General features: G+C 38.3%; 4 protein-coding genes and 1 long non-coding RNA gene across 6 annotated transcripts in view; 4 read left to right on the top strand and 1 right to left on the bottom strand.

Moving 5' to 3' along the window:
* Window positions 1-15,106, bottom strand: part of LOC134811740 (rab GDP dissociation inhibitor alpha-like) — a 77,049-nt gene extending 61,943 nt beyond the window's left edge. Inside the window, exon 1 of one of the 2 annotated variants that reach the window (XM_063818785.1) lies at window positions 15,097-15,106. The gene's annotated coding sequence lies outside the window, so the exon portion shown is untranslated. The remainder of the gene's footprint in view (window positions 1-15,096) is intronic. The other variant, XM_063818783.1, reaches the window with a different exon arrangement.
* On the top strand, window positions 99-4,627 carry LOC134811748 (uncharacterized). Its single transcript, XR_010159848.1, has 2 exons — window positions 99-177; window positions 3,947-4,627. It is a non-coding gene; the product is annotated as an uncharacterized LOC134811748 (long non-coding RNA).
* On the top strand, window positions 9,445-14,768 carry LOC134810949 (uncharacterized). The gene has a single exon (XM_063817643.1). It carries the CDS (start codon window positions 9,445-9,447, stop codon window positions 14,374-14,376), a length of 4,932 nt encoding a protein of 1,643 aa, XP_063673713.1. The 3' UTR covers window positions 14,377-14,768.
* A 1,450-nt stretch (window positions 15,107-16,556) lies between the features above and the next one.
* LOC134810947 (uncharacterized) lies at window positions 16,557-19,213 on the top strand. Its single transcript, XM_063817642.1, has 3 exons — window positions 16,557-17,453; window positions 17,581-17,686; window positions 17,891-19,213. Exons 1-3 carry the CDS (start codon window positions 16,648-16,650, stop codon window positions 19,211-19,213), a joined length of 2,235 nt encoding a protein of 744 aa, XP_063673712.1. The 5' UTR covers window positions 16,557-16,647.
* Window positions 19,214-19,852: 639 nt separating this feature from the next.
* The window catches only part of LOC134810946 (protein phosphatase 1 regulatory subunit 16A-like), a 30,356-nt gene continuing 26,762 nt past the window's right edge, over window positions 19,853-23,446 (top strand). Inside the window, 1 exon segment of the mRNA XM_063817641.1 lies at window positions 19,853-20,081. The gene's annotated coding sequence lies outside the window, so the exon portion shown is untranslated.

Here is a 23,446-nt window from a genome sequence, read left to right as displayed (position 1 = left end):
CACAACTATAATGGTAGCTTAGGATGTTAGTTTTGACTTCTGATCACGCCTTTCTTACCTTTTGTGACAGATTACATTTAACCGGGTTTACCCTTTCTAGCAAAATGTCAAGCACACCAGATTAACCGATTGGAGCGGAGAGTTGCGGATCAGTGGCAGCAGACTATCGTCCAATCAGTAAGTATTTATTTTTGTTATTTATTAAGTATTTATTTGCAAGTGTAATTGAACTGAAGTGATAGCTTAGGAACCATAATTCACAACATTCTGCCGACTCAAAACTTTGAAATAGTGACCAGAATTGATCGGTGATTCAGTTTTGAAGTTTAAAAGTGTAATTGAACTGGAGTGATAGCTTAGGAACCATAATTCACAACATTCTGCCGTATCAAAACTTTGAAATAGTGACCAGGATTGATTGATGATTCAGTTTTGAAGTTTAAAAGTGTAATTGAACTGGAGTGATAGCTTATGAGCTATAATTCACAACATTCTGCCGTCTCAAAACTTTGAAGTAGTGACAAGAATCGATTGGTGATTCAGTTTTGAAGTTTTGAAGTGTAATTGAACTGGTGTGATAGCTTAGGAACCACAATTCACAACATTCTGCCGTCTCAAAACTTTGAAGTAGTGACAAGAATTGATTGGTGATTCAGTTGTGAAGTTTAAAAGTGCAATTGTGGTAATTTCTAACAACTATATAGTAGCTAACTTTATGCTCAAGTTTTATTTACTTACCATGACCACATTATTAGCTTAGGAACCATAATTCACAACATTCTGCCGACTCAAAACTTTGAAATAGTGATCAGAATTAATTGGTGATTCAGTTTTGAAGTTTAAAAGTGTAATTGAACTGGAGCGATAGCTTAGGAACCATAATTAACAACATTCTGCCGACTCAAAACTTTGAAATAGTGACCAGGATTGATTGGTGATTCAGTTTTGAAGTAAGAAAATGTAATTGAACTGGAGTGATAGCTTATGAGCTATAATTCACAACATTCTGCCGTCTCAAAACTTTGAAGTAGTGACAAGAATTGATTGGTGATTCAGTTTTGAAGTTTTGAAGTGTAATTGAACTGGTGTGATAGCTTAGGATTCACAATTCACAACATTCTGCCGTCTCAAAACTTTGAAGTAGTGACAAGAATTGATTGGTGATTCAGTTTTGAAGTTTTGAAGTGTAATTGAACTGGTGTGATAGCTTAGGAACCATAATTAACAACATTCTGCCGACTCAAAACTTTGAAGTAGTGACAAGAATTGATTGGTGATTCAGTTGTGAAGTTTAAAAGTGCAATTGTGGTAATTTCTAACAACTATATAGTAGCTAACTTTATGCTCAAGTTTTATTTACTTACCATGACCACGTTATTAGCTTAGGAACCATAATTCACAACATTTTGCCGACTCAAAACTTTGAAATAGTGATCAGAATTAATTGGTGATTCAGTTTTGAAGTTTAAAAGTGTAATTGAACTGGAGTGATAGCTTAGGAACCATAATTCACAACATTCTGCCGACTCAAAACTTTGAAATAGTGACCAGGATTGATTGGTGATTCAGTTTTGAAGTTTAAAAGTGTAATTGAACTGGAGCGATAGCTTAGGAACCATAATTAACAACATTCTGCCGACTCAAAACTTTGAAATAGTGACCAGGATTGATTGGTGATTCAGTTTTGAAGTAAGAAAATGTAATTGAACTGGAGTGATAGCTTATGAGCTATAATTCACAACATTCTGCCGTCTCAAAACTTTGAAGTAGTGACAAGAATTGATTGGTGATTCAGTTTTGAAGTTTTGAAGTGTAATTGAACTGGTGTGATAGCTTAGGATTCACAATTCACAACATTCTGCCGTCTCAAAACTTTGAAGTAGTGACAAGAATTGATTGGTGATTCAGTTTTGAAGTTTTGAAGTGTAATTGAACTGGTGTGATAGCTTAGGAACCATAATTAACAACATTCTGCCGACTCAAAACTTTGAAGTAGTGACAAGAATTGATTGGTGATTCAGTTGTGAAGTTTAAAAGTGCAATTGTGGTAATTTCTAACAACTATATAGTAGCTAACTTTATGCTCAAGTTTTATTTACTTACCATGACCACGTTATTAGCTTAGGAACCATAATTCACAACATTCTGCCGACTCAAAACTTTGAAATAGTGATCAGAATTAATTGGTGATTCAGTTTTGAAGTTTAAAAGTGTAATTGAACTGGAGTGATAGCTTAGGAACCATAATTCACAACATTCTGCAGACTCAAAACTTTGAAATAGTGACCAGAATTGATCGGTGATTCAGTTTTGAAGTTTAAAAGTGTAATTGAACTGGAGTGATAGCTTAGGAACCATAATTCACAACATTCTGCCGACTCAAAACTTTGAAATAGTGACCAGGATTGATTGGTGATTCAGTTTTGAAGTTTAAAAGTGTAATTGAACTGGAGTGGATAGCTTATGAGCTATAATTCACAACATTCTGCCGTCTCAAAACTTTGAAGTAGTGACAAGAATTGATTGGTGATTCAGTTTTGAAGTTTTGAAGTGTAATTGAACTGGTGTGATAGCTTAGGATTCACAATTCACAACATTCTGCCGTCTCAAAACTTTGAAGTAGTGACAAGAATTGATTGGTGATTCAGTTTTGAAGTTTTGAAGTGTAATTGAACTGGTGTGATAGCTTAGGAACCATAATTAACAACATTTTGCCGACTCAAAACTTTGAAATAGTGACCAGGATTGATCGGTGATTCAGTTTTGAAGTTTAAAAGTGTAATTGAACTGGAGTGATAGCTTAGGAACCATAATTCACAACATTCTGCCGTATCAAAACTTTGAAATAGTGACCAGGATTGATTGGTGATTCAGTTTTGAAGTTTAAAAGTGTAATTGAACTGGAGTGATAGCTTAGGAACCATAATTAACAACATTCTGCCGACTCAAAACTTTGAAATAGTGACCAGGATTGATTGGTGATTCAGTTTTGAAGTAAGAAAATGTAATTGAACTGGAGTGGATAGCTTATGAGCTATAATTCACAACATTCTGCCGTCTCAAAACTTTGAAGTAGTGACAAGAATTGATTGGTGATTCAGTTTTGAAGTTTTGAAGTGTAATTGAACTGGTGTGATAGCTTAGGATTCACAATTCACAACATTCTACCGTCTCAAAACTTTGAAGTAGTGACAAGAATTGATTGGTGATTCAGTTGTAAAGTTTAAAAGTGCAATTGTGGTAATTTCTAACAACCATATAGTAGCTAACTTTATGCTCAAGTTTTATTTACTTACCATGACCACGTTATTATATCTACCTAGGATTAGAAAAATGTGCTTGAATGTGCTAGAATTCAACCGAATCTACACGCATTTGATTCGATTTGTCACCGATTTACCTTGGACCAGCAAATCTGATTAAGTAGGATTGGAGGTACCTACAGCCTTATAATCAAATCATCTTACTGATGATCTTACTAAAACTTTAAAGCTTTTGCGAAATTTTGCCCCATGTTGCGTTTTGCTCCGACCGAAAACAAGAAATACGGTATTTCTGCAATAGATTACCAGTATATGAACAACTTGCTGTGACTTTGGAGGATTGTTTAACAAATATGATAACGCAGTTTTAACAAAATTAATGTTAGTTAGTAAATTTCTCTACGGTCAAATTCTACAATGAGATCGACTACCATTTTGGTCGGCTGGATTCGGGACCTTTTGAAGTTTGCGCGCGCGTTTTCTTGCCTCTTGGAGTAGGGACCTCAGTGCTGTGTACACAATTTTTCCCGCCTAATTTCAATGCAAGCCCAACGGTCATAAAACCATTACTATTCTACACTTTACTCCATCGCATCTTGACATACTAATTGGATACCAGTTTAACTGTTTATACTCTGACTTCTCTTGTTTACACTTTTAACTAATGTCGTACATATTTTCAGTTCCTCTAGTCGTCAACCGTGTGACACTACAGACAGTCAATGGGTGATAATTGAAACCGGAATATCCCACATTGTATTCCATCAGCAAGCATGGTAAAGCACCAAACGATGATGAATGATGACATGGAAATAATGTTTCTAATTCAGTGAATAACCCACAATGAAGATACATCGGACAAATCACTTCTTATAGTTCTCTGCCGAAAAAACTAAACTTTATCTTTTCGTATCAACCAAAGAAACATTTCTTATTACTAAAATGTCAAAACTGCCAAATATTAATTGTATAATAGAATATTATGCTCATTTGGAGAAATAAAGACTTTATTTGTAGAAATTTGTGTTAAAAACCGACAACGATTAAGTGAGATATATTTGCGCCAGATATGTAATATTTTTATCGGCGGACTGATTTCAATATGGTATCTATTGTGATTTAAGACATCAATTTTGAGGAAAAATTTTGATATGTACGGTTAGAAAATCATTTCAGCTTTCTACACTTAACTGCACAATTTTTGTATTGTGTCTATCAGCCAAGAAATTGTTTAATGAAGACAAAAATTATGGGCGCAAATTCGTTCAATATTACCAAATGCGCGGAGGTTTCTTTTTACCATTTTAACAGATTTTATCCGATTTTTAAAATTCTTTCTGTGTGATCATGTGTAAACCTTTATTGTTTATGAATACATTGGTGTACTTCATTTGTCAAATGAAAACGAATAAACACACTAATCAAGCTGTCTAAGAGCGAGATGGCCGTATTTTCCCAATCTGCGCGTGAAAAGGTCCCTACTCCTTCTGCCGCGGTGCTCAAAACTTTCCGTTATTAGCATTGCAGTGTCCACGCCCTGTACTGCGTTAACGACCGAAATTTTCCCAATATGCAATTATTATTTTGCTTCTAAAATTCTCTGATAATTAATAATATATCGTGACATGTAATTGTAAGATAACAAACCTCGCGCGCGGCGCTTACATCTGCACCTGAGAATCTCTCAGCAATGTGTGGCTGTCTGCGCAGCGGGCTGTGAATTGTGTATATAGCTGAATTTAAATTTAGATTGTAAATGTATAATAATATTAAATATGTATTGATTGTTTTGTGGTAAATAAAAATTTTGTTTTACTAAAAATTTTGTTTTACTACGAGACGGACATTTTGTTGAAAATGAAGGAAGGTTCTATCTATTTCACTTTTGGAAATATTGCCCGGCTGGTAGGGTTTGCTGGGTTGGCTATGCCTTATCTGGGGACCTCAGGCTATCATGTTCATTAACAATGGATGACAGGCTGAGCGCGGCCCAGTAAGCTTTACTGGGCCGCGCTCAGCCTGTCATTCCGCCAAATCTTTATTATATGTTAATGAACATAATAGCCTGGGGTCCTCAGGTAAGACTGTCAACGCGCTTGATTGACGATGTCAATCCTTCGAGATCGTTGCTCTGCGAAGCAGAGCAACGATCGTCGACGATGCGAAGCAAGAATGCTAGTTTGCGCGGCGCGTCGAAGCGGCGAAGTCCTCCAATCAACGAGCGTACTGACTTTTGTATTGGTAGGTTCACTAGTGACTAGGTTATAAACTTACAATTTAATAGACAAGTAGTAGTAAGCTATGTAATAACTAATAATTCGCGTCGAAATCCCTGCAATTCAACGATCAACGATGCGAAGTTGCTCTATCCAGAGCCCTTGCGCTTGCAGTAGCGCGCGCCCGCCTCACGGCGGTAAGTTTCACAAGTTTTCTTGTGAAACTTGTGAAACCATGTGCTTTCGCAGTGGCGCGAAAGCACTTGGTTAGGTGAAATGCGAAGCAAAAATGCTAGTTTTCGCGGCGCGTCGCGTCGAAGTCCTCCAATTACTAATATAAACAAAAAAGTTTACGGATGTTACTCGTCTAAATTTCTTCGAAGTAGCGCGCGCCGACGGCACGAGCTACGAAGTAGCGCGCGCCGGGCCAGATCATTAACAATGGTCAAACAAAAAAGTAGAAATCTAATCCTGCCCGTTTATAATCTAACAAAACGCGCGCCGAGTTAATATATTATTATTTAAACTCGTCGACAGTCTAATATAATATTTGGAACGAATATTTATATTTTAAGTTCACCCGTTAATTTTTTCGATAATATCTAAACACATCTAAAGAAAATGAAATTATTTAGACTGTCGTGCATGACAGTCTAAATAATTTCATTTTGTTTGTTATTGCGATCGTCTATTAGTATTATGTATTAGAATTATTCCATTACACCTAACCATGTGCTTTCCACTTTCGCACCACTGCAGGCGCGCTTGTTTCACTGGGAGGTGGGCGTGCGTCACTGCAAGTGCAAGTGGAAAGGGCTCTGGATAAAGCAACTATTCCACCATCCACTGCTCTTTCCAATAATGTATAACATCGGCCATGCACATTGACGTTACATGACACAATAAGTTCATCAATGAAGAATCACAACTCTGAGTGAGTGGAAATTGTAAAAAGAATCTTTCAAGTTTGAAATCGTCGACGGTCTCTTATATTAGGAACAAATATTTGACAAGTACAGTATCACCAGTTAAAAATAAATTTTTTCGGTGAAAAGTGGTATAAAACGTGTATCAAGGGACGGGAAAAATGTTTAATTGTTAAAGGTTTTTTGCGCGCTTTTCGATAAAGCACTTTGTGCTGTATCGTATGCAAATTTGTCCCTATATATTGCAATTTAATAGTAACTTATATAAATGTATGTAATACAATTATGCCCAAAAATTATTTAAAATTAAAATACAATTTTAGGTGCGCCGCGCATATTTTACCGAAGTATGAAAATCGAGCGCTATAGCAAATCTTTATTGGTGTTATTGTTGTTTCCCATAACTCTTTTTGCGGTTTGCCTCTATTTAACTATTGTTTTGATGTGTAATCGGATTATTCACTATATTTTAGTGCTTTCTTATTAGTGTGGACTAAAAAGAGCTTGATGCAATTTGAACTGTGCACGATTTGGGGTGTACTTCTTGTAAGGGTTACAAATTGCGAGGGTAATCAATCTCGCCAACGCAATAGCAATACTTAATTTCGTTGTAACATCATCGACAGAATGGACTGAAAACACCCAGTAGAGACCATGTGTCCATCTAAAACATACTCTGGGAGCTAGAATTGGAAGTTTGTTTAATATTTAGTAGAAATTCATATATAATACATAGTATGTGTTCGTATTGCACAGGAGGACCAAAGTGCAAATAAACTGCTGCTAACTGCTGCTAACTGCTGCTCACTGTGCTAACTGCTGCTCACTACTGCTAACTGCTGCTGTCAAACGCGCCATTTGCAGCAGTTATCAGCAGTTTTCAGCAGTTGTGTGCAGCGGTTTCTTTGCACTTTGGCCCTCCTGTGATTGGTGACATGGTTATAGAGAATTTCAAGTAAATTGGAATCATTACATTTCTTTATTACTGTGTACTGTGTTTGTTTTTATTACCTACTTTCGTAATGAATTATTTTGCACCACGAATGAGTAAATGATAATAAATTTCAGGTAATGTCAGAAACAAGAAATGTGTTCCTGTTTGTTGCTGCATTATTAAGCGTTGTCACCTCATCAGATGAGATATTGAAGAATATAGATTGTCAACATAATGTCTGCATCCCTAGCAATTTTTCTCACCCAAGTGAATTGAAATGGATGACATCAGTGGTCATCAAAACAAAAGGCAACACTATTGAAGATTACGAATCTTCTGTTGCAATAACTGTAGATGTCGGGGAGACTCCTAGCTATCTGAGTCACACTCTTACAACTTCTGATGAGAGAGACGAATACTTCCATGTTAACTCTGGATTGTGGATATCTCAACTTCCTCTCCTTGGAAATGGATTTTTGCACTCAATTTCTTTGAATATAAGCCATGGTGGGGTGATTCAAGTATATTCTTTGAGCATGTATGACCAATGTAACAGATTTAACATGTTTTGGAGGTGTTTGGACAACTCTTCTGCTCTAGAAGCTGATTGGGGTAAAGATGTTAGCTCTGCAATTGATGAACTTGAATATCTCTCAGCAAGTTTGCTTGAAGACACATTTTATGTTGTTGATGATTATGATGTGCCTTTAACGAATACAGGAGATCAGGATGAAATTGTAGATTTCTTAGTACAAAAAGGACACTATATTGGATTCGAGTCTGTCAATGCAACTTTGTTTTGTAACAGTTTTGATCCAATTGACGCAATAGTATACACATATCATGAAACTCCAGCTTCATCGAAATTGGCTCCATTCTTCACTCTACATTTCCGTTACAAAGCATATCAACCATATGTGCTGAAGTTGACGGATGAGATAACATCCTCTCTTGATTATGAAACTGTTGATATTTCCAAGCATTCTATGTTGAATGCAACTGATGGAACCCTCTCTATTTCGAAATCATTAACAGGATATTTTTCTTCGTACACAATGATTTTGGAGATTCCTCAATGGGATGTGCTGTATAACAATCATGATGCCGTCTCCTTTAATTTTCTAGCTATAATTGATGGAAATTTAGGTGGCATGCCTAACACTTCCTGGTCTTTGAACAACATAATGAACATGCCACCCCCTATAACATTCCACATTTCAAACTCAATCATAACATATCCTGATACCAAGTTGAATGCTTATCTAAAGAGTGGAAATGATAAAGAAGCCCTTTTCAAAACTTCCATAATAAGTTACAGATGGAATCTTGTTGTATTGCCCAGCGAAACTCCTATCAAGTTCTCATCAAAGAAGGAATTCAGTTATAACGATCTGGTTATGCCTGGAAATTATCGTCTTACTTTAGAGTTTGACACTAACGACAATATGACATTCAGTACGTTTTCTGACATCGAGTATGTCTCAGATGTTTTTTCATTTATCAGATGCCTGTTCAACTGTGACCCATCTTTTACCACCGGTTATGCTGACTTACATCTTTCTGTCGATGTTGCCATTTTGTCTAAGGTCAACTATGAAATAGTATCGGCAAAGTGGAGAGTGGTTGAGAATGATAACGGGAAGTTAATCACTGATAATGTAACGCTCTTTGATGACCTCGTCGAACTTTCCATTGACACCTCAATATTAACCAAGAAGTATTACGTCGTCAACTTGATTATTGTAACTGCTCAAAGAAATATCTCTATTCATGATGACTACCTGTTCAATATGTCCTACCCGGAATACATTCTTGACTGTTCTGTTGAACCCTCATCAGGAATTTCGCTTCAAACTTCACATAACATAATTTGCGAGCCGGTTATAGACAACATAAAATGTTCACTTTGTGAAAATTCTGATAGCACCTTGTGTAATCTCTGTAGCCTGGATTATACGTATTACTTTAAGTCATGTCTGGACCATGGAGAGTGTCAGATTCTATATCCTCTGACCCTCGGAAGCCTAACTCAACCAATACTTACTGGTATTTATCTCCCAGTAGGTAATGAAAACGAAAATTTTAATTTGACAGTGGTTGTCTGTATGTATGATAATAAAGGTAATGTGGAGTATATTCATAAGCTCGTGTCTGTTACTTCAAAACCTGATCCTCTACTCAAATTTGATGTCATACTTGATGATCTTTCCTCTGGAATTAATAACAGCAGCACAGATGAAGAGGTGTTCCAATCTGTGAAGAAGGTTGGGGTTGCACTGTCGCATGGCGAAATTAACGAAACTGTCCAAAATCAGCTGGTAGAATTCTTAAAGAAAGTTGAACAGCAGCACAATGACGTTTCCATGGCAATGTTCTCCGTTTTGTACCCTTTGTCTCAAATGAAAGTGAATGATGTTATTACGAGCAACTTGAGCTCTATCACTAACATTACGTATCAGAGCATACAGAATGCTCCGGAGGAGGTTGCAAAGTCTGCTAGTAATGCAATGCTATCTATCATGTGGAACGTAGTTGAATCTAATGCTGAAATATCGAATGTTCAAACGGAAGTTCCGGAATTGAATCTTTACTTTATAACAGAGTCTCCTGACAAAGCATATTACAATAAATGGGTGGATTTTGATATCGAGGAAGAATCGCAGACAAAGAATGACACTACAAGAAGCAGTGATGTATGTTCAACCCTGCAAACGTTGCAAGATTACGTTTCAAAATATCTGCAGAACGGGGCAGGTATTGGAAAAGTCTCTTCTCTGGACCTCCCTAATGTACATTATTCTATCGGAAGGCTGACAGCTGCAATCTTACTGTCTGGTAATCAACTGGTTGGGAAAAAATTTCTCAAGGTTCCCCCTCCTCAGTTCATTGATGTTTCATTCACCGACACTTTGAGCATTTCATTTGTTAAATTCACCAGAAATCCATGTATTTTAACTGAAAACTCAGATCGCATAAAAAGTGTCGTTATTGGACTCAATATTACTGATTCCTCGAGTCCAAGTAAGATTGTTGTTGAAGATTTCGAGACACCTCTAGATGTTCTCATACCACTGAAAGGAGCACACTCACTCCGCGAATTCATTTACAATCCAGATTACAATTGGCTATATCTACAGCTGGACATTTTTACCAAGCATCACTCTGTCCTGTTCCTCGAAATTCTGACCACAAGAGCAACAACACTTTTGATCAAACATGGTAGTCTTCCAAAACTTTTAGACCATGACTTTAGACTTGAATTTCCCAATTCAACAGCAGACAAAGTGAAGGAAGAAAAGCTGGATGATCTTGAATTTTCGCCTCGTCAAAATTCGAGCACAAACACCATTCAAGTTCCTATAAAACGTAACGGTACATTCTTTATCGGGGTGAGAGTTGACGGGACAAAAGTGAGGAGATTCTGGTTACTTGCCTACGTGACATCATGTCTGAAGTGGACCGGTATAGGTTGGTCAGTAAGCTCTGATAATGTGGGCATTCTCTCTAACTCTACCACAACCCACTGCAAGTTCAATGAGTTGTCCTTGTATGCTGCTGATTTGAGTTATCCCGACTTAGCTGAATTCAAGAAGCCTGTGCCTGAAGAGGATGAGTCGTTCCGGGTTCTTGATGCTCTCAAGATATGGCTTCCTCTAATCGTGGTGTATGGTTATCTTCTTTTAACTTTCACTCTAATCCTGCGGTTATGTGATCGGGACTTGAGAAGTAGTAATCTACTACACTTGCTCTCTTCTGAAAGAACTGAGTACAGCTATAAGATAGAGGTAAGGACAGGACTCAGACCTAAAGCTGGGACCACTTCTCAAGTTTATTTAGAATTGCATGGCTCCAAGGCCACCAGGAAAATTAAGATCAAACAGAAAAATGGGGAACTCTTTGAAACCAACCAGACATCTACGTTTCTGTTTTACTCGGATATCAATGTCGGGAGTATTGATAGGATCAACATTTGGATCGATTACAGCGGAAACCGTCCTGACTGGTTTTTGGAGTCGGTAAGAATTACAAACAGCAAAGATCGTGTTTACATGTTCATCTACCACAACTGGATTGGTTACGACATAGAAAAATACGTCTGCAGTATTCCCAGGTTCCGTCCTTCTGAGATGTCCTTGGTCAAGAGACTAACCACGTGTTGGACTGAATGTCTGGTGAATTATCACACTGGACTCTCAAATCTGTTCAAAGGAACTAGAATCTTCCCTCTCAGGACCTATCTGACCTCATTGTTTGTGTTGAGGTGCCTGACCCTTCTTTGCCTTGTTGTGGTCACCTTTGAGGACTCTCTTGATGATCACATATCCTTGGCCGGTTCTTTGAAACTAACCCTCTTGTTATTCTCAACTTACCCAGTTTTCTTTATTCTGGAGAAAAGCCAAGAAATTCTATGCAAGAATGAACGTTATAATTTTCTTGTCAAGAAGATGTTGAATAGACATGAGAGCGATTCATCAATTTTCAGTTTTGATATAGACAAATATTTTTGGGTAACTGCACCTGAAAAAGGGGGCAAAAAACATGGAAAGTACAATTCTCTTCAAAATTCAGTTCAATACTCTGAGCCCTCCCAATGTTCCCTGGACGAATATTTTCGACTGACTGCAAAGGTTGAACCAGAGGATTCAGTTATGAAAAATGGAATATTCGACCATGGATCTTTAAAACAAGCTAACGAGGAAACATTATTGGAATATCAAAGTGTAGGATTAGGAGATGCCAAAAGAAAAGTCAAGGTAGATGACTACTTCAGGTTCTTCTGGGATGATGCCAGTTCAGTCGGTAGCAGTGATACAATGTCTTCACTTAATTTCAATGTGTCCTTGAAACCGTTGGCAGCTCTTCCTAACTTGACCTTCAAATTTTACTCAAAAATTCTGAAAAAATCCCTGGCGATATTTTCCTACATTGGCATCATAACAACAACTTGCTTCTACCTATTTTACACCTACACTAGCGACTCAATCCACATACACACCTGTCTCATGTACTACCTGATGTTAATGGTCCTGTTTCTGTTTGTTGAGCAGCCTCTGGTGTGCGGAGTTATCACCCTGATATACTCCCGTAGGCTCTGGTACGGAATCAGTACTCCTGACTCACACTGTGAGACACTTCTCAACCACGGAGAGGCTGCTGGGAACCTCACTCAACATCCTGAAATCAGGACATGGGATCGTACTGTCAGCAAGCGACGTAAGATGAACACTATCATCACAAAGTTGTTCAGCTATATTACTTTCATTATCATCGTCGTGGTGTTGTCTAAACAGGATCGTCAAACTAACTGCTACTACTTAAACAAGTCTGTTCGCAGTGTTTTTGCTACACCTGCCTTTGATGCAATTGAGACGAATGATAATTTCTGGAGCTGGATACAAAACGATTACTCCTCAACCCTTTCTAGTGAAGACTTCTTTGAAGGAACACGAACTCGGCCGCCTAAAGAGAACTATCTCAGGGACAGCAGCTCTTTCATTATTTCCATTTCACGTCTGAAGCAAGTAAGAATTAAACCCACCACCTGCTTAACCAACAAAAAGGAGCTGTGTAACGAAGGCTACAGCAGCTCACTGATTGAAAAAACAAACTTTGATCCAAGTTGGAAAGAACACACACCTGCAGCGGACAATGCTTGGTTCTCTACCATAAGATACAAGTCTTACTGGGAGTATAAAGATGGTAAAGATGGGGTGGCTGTCAAAGGGCACTCTGGTCTTTACCCTACTGGAGGGTATCAAGTTCCCATTGCTAATTCTCCTATCAATGCCAAAAAACAACTGAAGATGCTGGAACAAGATGGATGGATTGATGAACTGACCAGGGCCGTCTTGGTGGAATTATCAGTGTACAATCCACCTACTGGTTTTCTGTGTACCGTCAAGCTTATCACAGAATTTTTGCCAACCGGTACTGCTGTATCAGATGTCCAATTACATTCTATAAACTTTTTGAAGTACTCCAAACCCATAACCCTCTCCATAATCCGAACGGAGCTGCTGTTCCTGATAAGCCTGCTCATCCTGACCGTCCACTACATTTACCTCACGTACCAGGCTCACAGCGACGGTCACACCGTTTGGAGGGGGTTCTGGAGCTTGTTAGATTCTGTTACACTCCTTGCTGGGTGGATGAGCGTCGGTATGTACATCTACAGGTACATATACATCCAAACTGCTATTGCGCAGTTCCAAGCTACACCGTACTATTATATTGACTTTCATCGTGCTGCTGAAGTTGATATCTACTTTGGTTACTGCTTAGGTTCGTTGGTGTTTCTTGTTACTGTGAAGATTGTTGACCTGACAATTGCTCACGTCAAGATAAAGCTGATGACTCTTGTTATTCACAACTCTCTTGTGGAACTGTCCTCTTTTAGTGTCCCGTTCTTCATCTTGCTGGCTGTGTTCTCTCAAACCTTTTATTTCTTGTACAGCTCCAGCATGCCCGAGTTTTCCTTGCAAAACTCATTCGGGATGACACTTGCTTTCATTCTCGGAGAGTACAACTGGGATGCGATGATGAGGTTAAGACCGTATCTGACACCATTTCTTGGTTTGTTACTGGGTCTACTGTCCGTCACTTACCTAGCCAACATGTTCGCAGTGATCGTATGTTACAACACCACATATATCCGCATGAACCCGCCTACCTCACAACACTTAGCTATATTCGGCTACCTCACCAAGACTATCAAAAATATGGTCTTCTTCGTAGTGCCCTTGTTGGATGATCTCTACACTTTGGTTAAGAGGAACATGCCTGGTGGAAGTGGAAAGTATAAGAATCCTTACTACAAAACGATTTCCTCGGAAGGAGGAAGTAGCAATGCTTCTCTTCACGCCTCTGAAGTAGAGATTCAAAACGTACCATCAACTATTCCAACAGCTGGTCAGGAACAAAGCGAAAGTATCAAAAGGATGAGATCAAAACTGAAGCGTCAAACCAGGACTCTGGGGGACTTGAACAATCTGCTTAATTGCGTGGAGTCTCGTCTTGAGAGAATTACCGGTTGTTAAAATGTTGGCAATACAAGTTTTGACTGTTTAACATTATAAACGTTGTAGAAATATTATTTGTCAGATTTGAAGTAAGGAGGCAGGGGGTGTTTGAAGTTATGGGCTTACTCCTGCTATGAAGTTATGATCGATATTTATTTAACATCTATTTTACATTAAATCAGTGAAAAGTAGATCTTGGTATTTTTTAAGTGGTTACCAATCAATTTCAACATTCTCAATTCAAACTCATGACCCCTTAGCTGCCCCTCTTAACGTTGACACTATATTAGCTGGGATATGCTGTAAAATGGATCTTATCCATTTGTTAAAAACTATCTTTAAGTTTTAAATATAATTGATATTTTATTAATTGATGATTGCTAACTAATAAAATGAGTAACAAATCGGTATTTCTTTATCATCGTATTTACCCTACTTTATGAAATTTCAAGTATTAATGTATTCATATAAATTGGTAATTAGTTGCTTAATATCAGAAAATAATGATCGTTTTACTGAACCTAGGAATATGGCATCATCTGACCGCGATTTTGCTAAATATGGCGCGGCTTTCCTAAATTCAAACGCAAATCTCAATAAATGAGTTTAGTTCTCAGAATTCTTTTGACGTCGTTAAATACCCCAAGTGCTGTCTGCATTAATATTACGAGATCTTTTCTTTGTTCTAGTTCCTGTCACATTGATTTAAATTGGTTCCCTATGAAGAGCTGAAATATGCAAATTATTTCGAGCCCAAAGTTGAACCTTTATGGGTGGTTGTTTCAATTAGTTTCATTTGGTACAACTATAAATTTAACGAACCAAGTCTTTAAAAATTAATTTGTCGAGTTTAAACTTACAAAACTACAGAAGAATTTCTAAAACCCCCTGTAATTTTAATTCAACAGTGTGTTACTACTGCACCCACTCTTGATCTTGGAATGGAAATCTGCAAAACCACTTAGCTCTTTGATGTTTCCCGGTATTGAAATTGTTACTCCACTCCAGTCCTTACTACTTACTTACTAACTACAGTCCAGCTGAGGAATATCACATTAAATTACACAAAAAACAAAACTGCTTATAATTTGTTATGACTTAAATTTCACCATTATATTGCAATCTATTCATGTGCATTTAAGTTGATTCCGTTGGCTGCTCGAAATCTTAAGTTTTGCTGTTATCTGTGAAGTAATATCTCTCTACAGTCAGAATGAAAGTGAGCAAATGAACAATTGAGCACAAGATGAGCACAAGATAAGCGCATAAAGAAGGCAATGTGAGCACTAAAAGTTCAATAACTGAGCACTCATCAGACATTTTTATATTAATTTTGCTTAAATTCGTGCTCAACTTGTGTGCACACAGTACCGAAAAAGGGATATATTGATACCGTGATCAGCATTCTGCATGGTATCATATTTTATTGTATAAATGTTTACCAATGGGCACTTTCAAAAACATCTGTCACTCCAGTGCAGGTTATGGTGTGCAATATCCTAACCTTTACTTTCTGCCACTTTTTGTTTCGATTTTGGGCTAAATCTGGTGGATTTATTTAGCTAAATCTATCGTAAATTTACAGGCCAATCAATGACATATCCACCCAACCCTTCTGAAAAGTATATCCACCATTATTAGCCCGGAGTTAAATGCATTTATCTCTGCTCATAGGCATAGTAGACATTTTATTCTTTTTGTAAATGTTGTACTATCGCAAACCTGTAGATGTCCCACAGTTTGATCAAAAAATTGAGTATATCCACCAAATGTGAGCTTCTAGAAGACGACATTTTTCCCGTGACAGATTCGCTAACATAGTTTTTGAAAATGCCCCAATACTTAAGCATGTTATGGATTCCTGATAGTTTTGGAGCATACCTAATTGTATCTTTTCAATGTGGAGAACTTTCAAGAGGTGAACTGCGCTTCTTCTACTAATGTTTGCTAAATTCCACATAGCACAGGTGCATTTGAAGCTGATTCTTGTTATTTGAAACCTCCCTTACAGTTGATTGATGACGTAATTATAATCAGGTCTTAGGAAATATGTTATTAAATTACATGCTGTTATGATGCCAAGTTGAGGTTCGTAATATTCCGTGTTTTGAGTTTCACTGAAAGTCAAAACTCAGAATACGATGGCATTCGTATTTGATGGCATCAGCATCAAATTTTACTTTAAACTTTATGGTTTTTTGTTTGCGGTATATCGTTTTACCTCTTGTTAACGTTTCCTTGTTCGGTTGATGCAATACAGACATATTGCAGTGTTAAAGTAGGTTCCAGATGTTTTTAAGTGCTGCAGACCAGCTTCATGGCAACAAAAACAAGGTTTTTAAAAGGTTACTAGAAAGAAAAACTCCTCTCAACGTCTTCACAACTCTAGGATTTTCCAAGATAACTGACATCCCGCCAAATGCGAATGTAGCTCCCAACCCAGAAGCTGATACTTCAAGACACCAGGAAACAGCTGATGATTCGCTGTACTCAGATGAGTCGCTGTACTGTTTGCCTCAAGACATCCAGAGTGCAGTACAGCAGGTGCTAAGATCAGGAAGTGACAGTAGTAGTACCAGGACCAGTTCCACCTCCAGTACCAATCAACAATCCGGACCTCCTTTAATTCCAAAACCGCCACCCCCAGTCCCACGACGTTCGTCTTGTACTTCGTCGAGCACTGCAAATCTAGGACCGCCAATTAGAAGCCAATCCAAGGGCTCTCAAATAAAAGAGAAAGGTGGATTCTACAGAAACATGTCGAAGCATGCAAACAAGAAAGACAAGAAAGACTACGCTGGAACCTCTAATTTCAGAGCAAGTCCCGCTGTTCAGGATGCTATCCTGCTAGTGAAATTTGGTACAGATGGTAACAATGATGACGTCTACGAAGACATGGATGACGGTGCAAGGCCAGATATAAATGTCAATACATCGCTGGACAAAGATTCACTTTTATATGAAGATATCACAGTGCACAATTATACCAAAGAGAGGGTTGAGAAAGATTTAAAGGAGGAGATTGAAGTTAAAACGTTGGCTCTTTGCTGGTGGAGTGAGAAACTGAACAAGCTGACGGACACTGCAGAGCAAAGGTATTCACTATTCAGGTTAAATCTGGCTTTTAGGTCTTAACAACTTTATAACACCTAGCCTGCAATCAATGCCTTTCTTGATTTAAAACAATGAATTATTTTAACTATTTTCTTCTCGCTACAACAGGATTGAACTGGATCCAGTGTTTTGTGGAAGAATGCAGGAAATGTTAGCTATCACAGTTCTTTTGTCAGGGGGCACAATTCTAACTCCCTCTCTGGGATCTGTTGAGGCAAGTTCTCTATTTTAGACGTTGCTATTCGATCTCTGAATGCGCAATTTCACTGCTCATTTCCATTATTTGAATGCCACATTTTCTTGGATTAACACAACTTGAATTGCAAGCACGCGAGCGTGGTTTACCAGATCCTTGAAATTGTCAGTAAGCTTCTGGTTTTTCACTAATTGTTTTCTCATTAAGCTTTTATCCCTACAGGTGGGAATTATATTCGGCTTGATCTATGATATCCCAGAATTAGTTCAAGTTAACACACAGTGGATAAAAAATCATATAAAGCCGGCCAACTTCTTAGACATAGTCAATATGTACGATAAGATAAAAGATTACGGCTCCTGCTCTGATGTTATCCACATTATCCGGCAATTTGTTCGAACAGCTGCTTCGAGTGAAGTAACAGGTATCATCTCCAATTTGATAAAACACAACCTGGACTGGGTGAAGATAATTGGACTGAACTACATTTCCGTGGAGCTGCTGCGGGCATCAAGGACAGTCGGGGGTTCTAACAGTATGTCCAGGATAATGTGTGGAGCTGTCGGGAGGGAGCTGAACAAAACCCACCAAGAACTGGATAGGAGCCCACTCTTCGTTAAACTCATCTCGCCGGATTTTAGAGCAATTTTTGACGATCTGATGGAATCAGTGACAGAAATGGAGCAAATGAGGAGTCTCTTCCGAATGGAGCAGCAGATAACGCAAAAGATTATGACTACTATGATGTCAAGTAACTTTGGTTCGATTGTGGCCAGTATCAAAGCCACTGTGGAAAAAGACGATCAGGACGAAGAAGAATCTGGACTATTTGAGGACAGGCGGTGGAGGAGATGTACAGGCAGGGAGCTTCTCCTGGCATTTCAACATCATTTACCAACTGTTCCTGTACAATACGATGGTAATCTGATAGACTTCGTGGTTGTTGAGATAATAATAGATTGGATAAAGTTCAACAAGTTTGACCTGCCTGCAGTGCTTTGCGTTAATGTGCTGAAAGCTATACGAAAGCTGGATAAATTGAGTGCAATGTTTGTGGAAGTGGTGGTTGCAGAGACCCATGCTCTGCTTGGTCCAGAAGCCTTCTCTTACATAAACTCATGCTTCAACTCACGCCCAACAACCTACGAGCACGTGACCCAGAAATTTGTCCTGACTAAGGATAACCTGGAGCTACTCCTCCTAGGAGAGCACGTGACCCTAAAGAGTAAGTGTACGCTCGGTATGTGCGGGTACGTGGGAACGCTCAGCGTGGTGACGATAAAGCTGGAGGATAGCAGTGTTACTCCTGTGGTGAGGCTGAGCGACTCTGCTGATAGGTCCCTCTCTCAATCCAACACAGAACACATGCACTACGACTTTGTTCACTGGTGTTTTACTAATTATGAGCAATCGCAGCTGCAGGAGAATGTTCATCTTATGTCTGTTATGACTTCGTCTTATCAGGAGATTAAAAATGGTTTGTCTGCTATGGACGGGTGCGTTGTCTTATTCTTTGCTAAGAATTCCGACAGTGTTACCGTTTGAATATAGGACATGTCTGAAAAGGGACATACTTATTAAACGTTTATAATTTCTTTCGTTAAAATTTTGTTCAAAAATGGTATTTAAGTAATTATTACGTGGTAAAAGCGTTACTGTTTGGTTCGCTGTAGGGTCACTCTGGTGTCTCAATTCTGACGTTCACATGACATAGCCCTTAGCAATTACGAGAAACAATTTAAACTTTAATCTTAACTTTTAACGACTTGTTTGAGATATATTTTGACACACCATAGTCCATAACGGCACTTTTTTTAATCAGGCGAGTTTTAATTTCTGAAAATATCCGGCTGATGTACAATTCGCCCAATTTCTTAGGAGCTTAAGTTTTAAATTTAAGCGTGATAGCACAAAAAAGACAATCATGGTCATCTGAGTAAGTAACACGCAGTAATTAAATATGCATTAACTTTTTTATTGCAAGCATTCACCATAACATAAGAGGCGCGCCGCGCATGCATGAAGTTATAAAAGCAACGCGACGGGCTAAAATAGATGTGACAAATTTGTCATGAGGCTTCACCATTTCCAAAGAAATACATCAACGTTGTATTCAACAAATGTGATTACTTTACCTTTACCCAACAAGTATCAGGCTGTTATCAATAAAGAAACTTCTCTTTAAGTGATGATATGTCACCAGCAGCAGAGAGTTTGGAGTTGAGACACGCTCCTCTTTCAAGACGGTGGATTGGTTAATTACCTGTGGATAGAATGTGCGCCGGACAACCACGCGGTAGTCAAACTTCCTGCTAGGGGTCTACTTCTTCACACTTGGCTTTGTTGGTTTGCTGTTTGAGGTGCGGTGCCTGGTCGCTTGCAACAACGTAGACCCGGCCCTCTTTGATTTAAGGTAATTGGGAGTTTACACAAGTATTTCATCTTGATTTTTCTTTAGTGGCTGCCATTACCTACTTTATACCATATATATAACCAATGTATTCACCTTGCCCTAATGTATTTTGACATGTATATACCACCCCGTAGGGGGTCTAGGGCCCTACAATCTATTAAGCTGATCGAATCATACACATCCTACTGTATACACTCTAATCAGGTTGCTAGGCAGTTGGAGGAGCTTATGCAGCTCCCCAGACACCCGACTACATGATCTCACTTACACTTTCAGTTCCGCTCAGTTTGTTTATGTTGTGAGTTGTATTGTGCGACCTAGTGGCTAGTACTTCCCCTCTCAGAGTAAGAATTAAGTGTTTTGTTGTGTTACCTGCACATTATTGATGTGTGCAGTGTTGCCCATGATACACTGTGTTCTGTTACACCCTACACAAAGAACCGGCACCCTCTGCGAGTGCACTTGTATACACAAGCCTTAGTAGACACCAGATCCGCACTTCTAGCTAATTCACTAATTGTTTTGCGTGCGATAGATTGATTTTTGTGTGTGTTTTGTTTTTTGCAAATCTAAATTCTCACGATGACCCAGCCCGACTGCATCAGTGATATTATCAGTGATATTATCTGCAGTACAACATATATGACATGTAATCCTTGCATTCCATCGGTACACAGTGCACTACTTACTTTCTTCTGCAATCATATGTAATTACACCGCTGGCTATAGTATAGTGCACTGTAATCATTGTAACTTTCCATCCGTTACTGTCACTGTAGTACATTTAATCGCTGTATTGAGCTAGAACTCTCACTGTTGCCATCTCTTTCTAGCATCTCTTTCTAGCATCTCTTTCTTGACGGCGTTATTCGACATTCCTTCTCTGGTGAACTTCATTTCATTTACCTACCTTAATTACTCCCACGCATTCCTGTGAATTTTAATTCATTCAATCATCAACCAAAGACCAGTTTTCATGATGTTTTCCCAATATCGACGAACCCTTATAAATTGGTATACAATATGTGTACATGTTTAATATAAGGCGTTGATTAGCTTATGCCTTATCGCATATGTAAAAACCGCATAAAGACGTTTAAAACGTAGCCTCTGCCTTCGTCCGCACCAGGTATTAAGTTTCAAATTATGTTAAACATGAGTCCAGTTATATACACTGCTTACTCAACATGCCTGTTACCGGCTAGTGTACCCGCTAATGAGAAATTAGATTTGCTCTGTTTATATATCCTGATTTTACCTAATCTTCGTCCTTAGCTCTGCTAAAATATTTGTTAGACCAGTCCCTTCTCGTCTCATCTTTTAAAGTTGATCCTTCCATAATGATATAATTTGATACATTTTTACCGTATACCAGCCCTGCTAAAACATTTGTTCAGCCAGTTCCTTCTAGTCCCTTCTTTTAAAATTGATCCTTCCATAATGATATAATTTGATTCGTAATTGTGGGTGGCTCTGTGACGAGATTTTCCAGAAACCCAAGAAACCCAACGGTTTGTAGATATTGAAACCACTTTACTTGAAGTTTCCCTGCTTTGTAAAGTGTGTGGCATATGACTTCTGTAGGGCATATTTAACTTAATATATAATATATATTATATAGGATAGAAAACACTCTCCTCTTTGTATTATTGGTCATTGTAACAGTCTCACTTGTTAACCAAACGCAGAAATGTAATTATTTTCTTGGAATTAATACATAATGAGGTAAAAATGGCCCATTCGCATCTTAATTTTTGATTTCAGAGAAATGGTTATGGTGTTAACATTATATTCCGACTAATTTTATATAACGTTTTGATGAGACCATGCTTTTATTGCGCCCGTGAACTCAAGGAAGCCATATACATGTATAGCTTTAAATATATAAGCATTTATTACAATTTTTTAAATTTTGTGATTAGATTTCATGAAAATCAGTACAGGTCAATATTAGTTCTAGACTGATCCTTTGAATTGTATAGGTTTCCATCTGTGTCTACACACACATTTTTGTGCTTTATCTTTCTATAATCTCCTATTACACGATACAATGAAAATAAAACGTGTACATGATGTCACCTCATATAAAGCTTAATAAGCATGATAAAGTTTCAAAGTTGTACTGAAAGCCACGGTGATGGGTGTATAAAGTTCTACGTATCGTGACCAGCTCTTTTAATTCGCATTTTGTGCAACTGTCACACCCTTGCAGCTCTCTCGCTACTGCACAGATTTCTCTTGCTATTTAATTTTTGTACCGACAACATTATGCTTTTTTGTGTAGCATTGTAGCACTCGATCGAACTTTAAATTTGTCGCTGCAAGATAACGTGAGTACATGATAATATACTATATAGTGTATTTCAGATAGTCTGCAGTATTTGTATTGTATCGTGGTCTCTAATTCTTCATTAAACACATCGTTATTTTAACATGTGGGAAGCTTTGCAGCAGTTTTCTTAAATCTCTACAGAGAGCAACATTGCCTCATATACTGACCGCTAAAAAGGTCAAGATACTCTCGTTTGTCGCGGCCTTGTCAGCAACTCGATCTAAATTCCACCTTTCGTCTAGTACAAACTTACCTTACCAACCCTGAAGTTTCATTCTAAGTAAACACGGTTATAGGCCAGAAACTGCTGCCACAATCACCACAATTATATATAATGACAACCAAGTCCAACCTCACCGAAACAATGTATTAATCGTCCATAACTGGCATATTTCCAAATTACATTTCAACACCCCCCGCTACTAAACATGTAATGAATATTGGATTCCAGATTCATAACATCAGCTCTGTACTCCGGCTTCTGTCTTGAAGGGCCCATGTTCCAGCCATAAGTTTACCTGTTTTCCAGGTCCCTGCTTCCTGCGCTAACACCACAAATACGCCCCATCACTCGGCCCTCCTTCTCCCCTTCTCTCAAACTGAAAACAGTTTTTTAACCGACCTACCCCAGCTGATCAGGTGACTGTTACCTAGTCACGTGTCCTCGTGACGTCACACCACACATCCTGCTGACAGATGCTGGCCATATTATAAAGCAGAGTTGAGTTTTCCTGCCTAGGCTGCTTTATGTTAATCCATATGCCACAGCGCACACTTCATCTTGTTACTATAGGAGCTGGGCTGTGTTTGGTTTAGAGTAATCGCAGAGATGCGTTTTTCTAGAATTCTTAAAGCTTAGTGTAATTTTGTGGTGATAACTATCCCTGTATTTGTTGAGCTCCAAGGAGTGTTGTGTTATGTAAATTTAGAGAACGTTATTCAATCTAATTGAAACTTATTAACATGCCATCTCTTACAAGAGTTAGTCAGCACCAGTAATTTAAACAGTGACTGATTCGACCAACTATCGGAG

The sequence above is a fragment of the Bolinopsis microptera genome, chromosome 2 (assembly GCF_026151205.1).
Source record: "Bolinopsis microptera isolate Bmic1 chromosome 2, MBARI_Bmic_1.0, whole genome shotgun sequence".
NCBI lineage: Eukaryota > Metazoa > Ctenophora > Tentaculata > Lobata > Bolinopsidae > Bolinopsis > Bolinopsis microptera.
This window is presented reverse-complemented; position numbering and strand designations above follow the sequence as displayed.